This window comes from Pygoscelis adeliae, unplaced genomic scaffold (genome assembly GCF_000699105.1).
Source record: "Pygoscelis adeliae isolate BGI_AS28 unplaced genomic scaffold, ASM69910v1 Scaffold156, whole genome shotgun sequence".
NCBI classification, from domain to species: Eukaryota; Metazoa; Chordata; class Aves; order Sphenisciformes; family Spheniscidae; genus Pygoscelis; species Pygoscelis adeliae.
In genome coordinates, this window is record NW_008825016.1 from 4,808,225 (window position 1) to 4,815,433 (window position 7,209).

General features: G+C 38.2%; 1 protein-coding gene across 1 annotated transcript in view; it reads right to left on the bottom strand.

Moving 5' to 3' along the window:
• Nucleotides 1-1,407: 1,407 nt before the first annotated feature.
• The window catches only part of CUL4A (cullin 4A), a 41,280-nt gene continuing 35,478 nt past the window's right edge, over nt 1,408-7,209 (bottom strand). Inside the window, exons 18-21 of the mRNA XM_009326309.1 lie at nt 7,131-7,209; nt 4,179-4,351; nt 3,147-3,299; nt 1,408-2,848 (exon numbers count right to left, since the gene is read on the bottom strand). The exon at nt 7,131-7,209 is cut by the window's right edge and continues 17 nt beyond it. Coding sequence (XP_009324584.1) covers nt 2,753-2,848; nt 3,147-3,299; nt 4,179-4,351; nt 7,131-7,209 — 501 coding nt within the window. The 3' untranslated portion in view covers nt 1,408-2,752. The remainder of the gene's footprint in view (nt 2,849-3,146; nt 3,300-4,178; nt 4,352-7,130) is intronic.

The following is a 7,209-nucleotide window of genomic DNA, read 5'->3' on the forward strand; positions in this document are numbered from 1 at the left end:
TGCTGTTATTTTTGTCACTCCGTAGAAGCTGCTACACTATTTGTTCCGAGGACGCCGAATTGCCAAGATGAAGGTTTTCAAGACATCTTCTGAACACAGATGCACTACAGAGGAAATCTGTTACTTTGCCACAGCCTGATGTCTTCAACACTGGGTGATTGTCTAGGAAGAAACATTTAGCAACCGCTGCCCTGTGGGCACAAATACACTCGGGAGCGATGTGAACCAAACAGCCGACATCAAACCAACAACTGGTCGAGACTGGATGCTCAGCCAAATTCTACCACCAGCTATCAAAAAGCAATCAAACACAGCTATTTTGCTATGAAGAAGCGACTACCATGCTGACTAATAAACTAACTGCTTACCTGTTTGGTTCAGCATGTACCAAGTCCCAGGAAGAGAAATACGAGGAAATCAAATTAAAAATGAGGACCTGAGAAAAAGAGAGTTGCGGTCACCTGGCCTGTCCATCTCTCCCATAGCTTTTGAAACTCTGAAGCCACTTTCGGACCCATTTGGAAGAGTAAAAAACTTCAGACATCGTTCCATTCTCCGTAGGTTTGGGGGGTAAGGGGATGGGCGGAGATCAGCAGCTGGATAAAGGAGAACAAAACCAATGCTCCCACGAGCAGAAAGGCAGCACTCAACAGAAAAACCCTCTGCAGTACTGCTGCTTGAGGTTATTTGGGGGATGATACAGTAGGGGACAAAGGGCATACATCACAGAAAGACAGGCTTCATTATTTCCACTGCTTGTGGAACAACTCATGTTTAATTGCTATACCAGAGTAATTTGCCCAAAGAGTTCTAGTCTATGGCAATTAAGAAAAACTGCACATCTCGGCACTTTTAATCAATTAACATTGCTTTGTAAGGCAGAACCATTTCAGTCATCTTCAGGATTAACACCACTGCTTTTAATCTATTGTTTAAAACCGCTGAACCAGGAAGCTGGGGTTCAGAAAGGGAAGGCAGTACACATTCACTGCTTGGTATCAGTTACTGCCTACTACTGCCAACTTTCTGTGTAGATAAAGCCCTCGGCCCATGACGTTTTTGTGAGGCACGTACTCCTTTTTGTTTTAGAAGTCTAGCAAGATGGATCGGATCGGCTTCCATGCGCATAGAAAGTGAATTACAAGGTGAATGGTATAATTAACACTAAAGAACAAACTGCACAAATAAACCGAAGTGCCACATTCTCACAAAGGCTAAGAAATTAATATTTAATACGCATCAAAGATTTTATTTGCATTAACTGAAGGTTCAAATATTAAAATAAGTCTACATTAAATTACAATATTAAATATGTTTTAAATACAATAAACTAAACGCATTTAGTTTCTAAACGTGAAGGGAACAAAAATAATTCAGAAGAATGCAATACAATTAATGACACCTGATGACAGAACAAGGACTTTAATATGTAAATCCACAAGATGTCAACTCTTCGCAATGTTTACTTTAAGAAGAGGTGGTGGCCTTTTAATTGATGCACAAACCCATGTTACATAAACTTAGTAAGGTATCTCTCAAGAAAATATTGCTCGGTTAAATTCTCAGTTATGCCATGATCCAAACTCCTTTGGTAGCTCTTTTTCAGAATGAAACGCACCAGTATGCAAATCCGGAAAATAAAGAGAATCTTGTAAGTATTGCCACAAAAGGCATCTTCCTTATAGTTACAATTATCTAACAGATCTACAGTGTCTTTCATTCTTTAATTCAAATCAACCTACATATGTACAATATGTAACAAAGTACTCACAAAATCCTTAGTCTTTCAAGACAAAAAACTATGCTTTCACAATATCGAGACCATAAAAGTCTTTTTAAAAAAAAGGTTTTGTTTTTCTAAAGTGGAGCACGCTGTACAGTAGGTTCCCTGTATGTTATTTTAAAGGCAAACCTAAATGTTACGGCCATTACATAAACAGTGATAAACACCAGCTGCCCTAAAATGAGGTAGGGCCTCTTTGACTCAGATCTAATCTTTGCCACTCAAGCCAGCAGCAGTAGTAATAAAATAACAATCCATATCTTAGCTAAATAATCCAACAACTCACTACACACATTAACGCAGTTGTCCTCTTGGCACTTCAAGGATCTCACTTCAAAACCTGATTTAAGCAAACCAGACTGAAGTTTATCATCATTTGAAGGAAAATTGAACACTACTTCAAGGGTTTTCATGGTGCATAATTTCAAAAATTCAGCGTATTTCAACAACGCTGCTTGTACATAAGTGTTCATCAATTAAGGGTTTTTAAAAAGTTACCCAAGTTGTCGCTGTAGCTAAAGAATGCAGCATATAGGGTCTTTATGGATGCAGTTAGGAACACATAAATGAAGAAACCAGACTTGCATCCATCACAGAAGTATTTCTCACACAGGTGATTTTACCTTTCCATCCAACTTCAATGACAGTGTTAAACAAAACTGTAAATCTAAATTTTGAAGAACCCAAAAGAACAAGAGAGTAACCAAAGGAAATAAAAATATGACGTTTAAAATTGGTAAGGAGTCTTGACAAGGATGAACAATTAACATGTCAGTTTGCTTCTCTCCCACAGCAGTGCATGCAGCTGGTTGAATAATACACATCAACCTGAAATCTGCTAAAAGGAAAGTCTGGACCAGCATAGGTATTCGGTGTCCTGAAGATATATGTGGATGATTTTGGTTTTTATTTTTTGGGTTTGTGGTTTTGTTTGGGTTTTTTTTTTTAAGTAAAAGTATTTCCTCTTCATTATGCAACATAGTGGTACTGATTGGGGTTATCTTTGTCTCTCTCCATATAGTCTCTGTCAATGAGAGATTCAATCCTCTTTTTCAAGTCTCCAGGCTACAAGAAAAGATGAGATTAGTAAAACAGTTAAAGATATATTTGCATTTATATTACATTTAAAAAAACAGGACTGCTAACAGCTACAGAAGAAAATGCGCCATAGTAAATCTCTAAATAGAATTTCCTACTGCCAGTCTGGCTTATTTCTGTTCACACGCTCATTTTAATACCTTAATCTTTGGATTTGATTCAGACATATTTCACATTTCTTACTCTTATGGACCAGCTGAATGGAAAAATATATTACATCTTTTTAGATAATCCTAGGATGGGTTGAAAAAACAAAATCAGTTACCTTTACGGGAAATTTCAGTTGATTATACAATTCAGAAACAAGGAGGTTATGACCAAGAGTCTTTCTCATCTTCATTATTCGCACAATAGCAGCATCAATCTGATATTGCCTGTCTTGAAATACTCTTTCAGTTGTGCTGACCTGTTCCTCGACCTAAAGAACAATACAACACCACAAATCATATCACCTTTTTTGCTATTTTTTATCAATTAAATTTCTATAGTTAACCTTTCCAATGAGATGAAACTCATGTATTCTTATTCATCTTTGAGACAGATGCACGCATTACTGCATGCTAAGAACTAAGTGATTCTGAAGTGTACTGCTAAAGCAAGCCAAAGATAAAATTAAGGATAATGTAAAGAAAAAAATAACGTACGCCTTATTTTAAATCTATTTGATAAATTAAACTAAATCTTAAAAACTCACGGCAGATTTTTGAGAGAACGCATAACAGTTTGTCAGCCCAAATAAAGCAGTATTCTGTATCAAACAACACAACTCCAATTTGACTTTTAGGGATTTTAATATGCAAAGGCAAAAAGGAAACAACTCAGTGTTAATTAAAACATGTCACCTTGTGTCAAGAATTGGGATTCAAGTACAACAAAGACATTCACTGCAAAAACAGGGACAACCCTGAATTTAGTAACTCTCTTGCCTGTTAAAGAAAGAAAAGAAGTGACATGGTGACATTTGAGTCATGAGTTCAATATAATACCAACACTTCAGCCACACCACGAAATCTTCTAAGATGAACTGAAACATTTACAAGATCCTATCAGTTTAATATATAGGCATTTAAATTTGCAAGCACAGGAAGGAACCCAAGTTGTTTCGATTTCAGTGAGTTTTAAAATTTGCCTTTATTGCCTCTGCAAGTCATCCTGACTACCAAAAAAATTAAATACCTGTTTCCTTTCTCCATATGCAAAAACTATGAGAGGAAATGCAGAGATTCTGTCTCTTCGTGTGGGACATGTGGATAAACAGTTAACGCAAACAGAATGAACGCAAAAAATAAATACATACTGTTTCTTTCATTTGGATTTGGTTGATCTTTATTCTAAACAGTTTATGCTTGAAATCACCATTAAAGATGAATTTATCTCCATCTTCTACATCCTTGCCCTTCGGATTTTTAATCAATACTCGTGCTTTTCCACAAGCTAAAGACTGCAAGGTTCTTCTTAATTCACTGTCCTCTGTCAAGAAGTTCAAAGTATGGGAGAAAGCAGAACAAAACGTTAACATGAAGAGTTGCATGTGATTAATCTAGAAATGCAATTGAAAAGTTACTGGGTTTATGTTAATGCCTTCTTCCAGCTCAGCTGCAATTAGGCAACAACTTACAGCCTTCAAGCTTGGTCTCGCATCTTTCACAGGTAAGTGCTGAGAGCACGCACAGAACTATACATGTCAGGAAGACAGACTCAGGCTCATCTCAGTGTTCTTTCTATCCAAAAGTAGTTTCAGAAAAGATCTCACATTAACATGAGCCTGGATTTATTGCTTTAGTTTTGTTTGGTAGTAACAGGACTTTAGAAGAAAAAAAAAAATCGGTTGATGACAAGGAACTCAAGCCACCCATTTTATGATTTCATCACTGTTTTTAACACACACCAGAAAATATATAATAAAAAGAAAAGGAGTCTAAGCTGATAGGAAGATGTTTTGTGAGAAGGCAGAGATGACAGTTGTTATAGTCACAAACTTCCCCCACAACAGGAAAGTAGTGGAAACAAGTGGGTGAGGAAAATTTTATCTAGTAAGATTTAAAGCTAAAAGCATTTGAACAAGCAGACAAAATGAAGTCTAAAACAAATTCCTATTCACTGATATCTATTTACCTTTTGGTCTATTTAGTTTAGTCCTAACATTTAGCTGTTCCTTCTAAAGAAGCCGTCCCATGTCTTCCATCTTTATTCCCATTCTCTGAATTCTTCTTGGACCTACTTTGTTATTTTTAGATGGTGGAGGGAGAAGTCTGACAAACCCTACAGACTCTCTAAAATATTTTAGTGCGCCAGCGGCTTCACTCCCTTTGAATTTAGGTGGAGCCCGTCCTTCTTGTACAGGTTCCCAATGTTTCAAAGGCTTTCCCACTTCCTAATAAATCCAGACCCTCTTCCATACGTCATTTTTTCAAGCATACATTGCAATTCTGCCTGTCTAGCCCTGCACATGGTGTTCAGAACATTTAGAAACGGTTTCCATGGCAACCCTAATACCCAGGTTTTGCCCTCCAGGATTTCTACCCTGTCTTGTGTTATTTGTATCCGTGAGCCAGGACCTCTGGTTCATCCAGGTCGGTCTCCGAGAGTCTGGCTGTCAGCACCTCTGCCCTTAGTGGTCAATTCACCAAGCAGCTGCATCACAAATTCAGCTACTTTTTCTAATAACTGAATCTCTGTTCTTCTCCAACTATCAGGGATGCCAGCCTTCAGCAGGCTACCGATGAGCGAAAGGATCATCCAAGCAGCAGGAGGCAGGAAGGGCACGGTGTTGGACCTATTTTTCAGATCATTTCTGGCCATACAGTTTCCTCTCCTTTAGAAGTAGGGAGACTGCTAGGTGGGAATGGGACCTCTCTAAAGCAGCTCCAAATGCCTGGTGTAGGTAGAGCCTGGGAAGACAGAGATTTTATGTCATCCACCCTGGCCCCACGGGAACCCCATGGACCATGAACCGTCCTCATTACCTGCATTCCTACACTATTTCCCCATAGGAGAGAGAAACACAGACGTGGCACTCAGTGCAATGACATAACACAATATAGATAGCTCCCAACTATCAATCAATTCCAGCCAGCTGCCTTAAAAGCAGTCTACTGAAATCCTTTCTATTGTGCTATAATGTAATGGATTTCCATGCAGCAGATTTTATCTGTTGCTGTCAGGCGGCCAGAATGCAAGCTCCGAGGTACAGCAGGATCTGGATCAGGCTTGCGTGAACTTATGTTTGTTCTGTAACCATTGTACTCTGACCTAATGAGCCTCTCCGGACGATCCTGATGCTTATCATTCACACTGGCACGACACTTCTTCAGCTCCCTTAGCATTAATGGAGTGCATGACTAAGCAACCTGAAGCTTCGAGGCTGAGAAGCTGGAGCACCTGGGCTGTACCGCCTTCTGCAACGCATCATTCTGAACCACGGGGGTTCTTGATATCCCCATTTTACAGTATTTTAGTAAATATATTTACAATATTTTAGTACTTGTGTGGGCTCAAAGACTCCTTCAGCAGTTGCTGTATTGGGTTGATCTTAAGATTGAACATGTGAAGGGCTACCGGGTATGACCTGCTGGTTGATGCAGAAGTTCCAGAGAGTCAAGAGATGATAGGGTTATCATTTTTAATGCCAATGCCTGTAACTGTTTCAAGGAAGTGTAAAAATTTGAAAAAAGAAACCACCCAAGAGCATAAGAACACAGAAGGTAGATACTGCAGGTGGCTAAAGAGAAAACTATACTTTTCCTCCGTTTTCTTTTTCATTTCTGCCTTCAGGTTTCAAGTGCAGAGGGAGACAGATACAAAGTATACAGGTGGGCAAGCTCTCGGTACAGCTCAATTGAAAATACTCTCTTGAATCACCCCGAAATGACAGTATTCTACAACAGATCATTTTCAAAGTATAATATTTGAAACTGCGGTAGAACAAAAATAATCTGTACATACAACAGTCTTTATCACCGCTTGAATTTTAAGAATTGCAATGATACATTTTGTAAATCTAATAGGTTGTTAGTAGTATCATATGCTACACAGCTCTTACTGTTAATTTTGTGAAGCATCTATTTTATCTACACTAGGAAGTACCAGCAGTCATTTTTCCTCGTCTCTTTTGGTGTCTATATATTATTGGCTCATAAAGTTTGTCCTAATGATCATGGCAAATTTCTTAAAATTAAGCCTTTACATACCGAATAATTGGCAATCACTCGATGAAAAAAATTTAAGAATCAAAAAGTATTCTTCCTACCTACACCAGTGGCCATTTTAATTTCTTCAAAACTGAATTCATCGCCTTCATTAAACATAAGCAACACTAACGTCTGAAA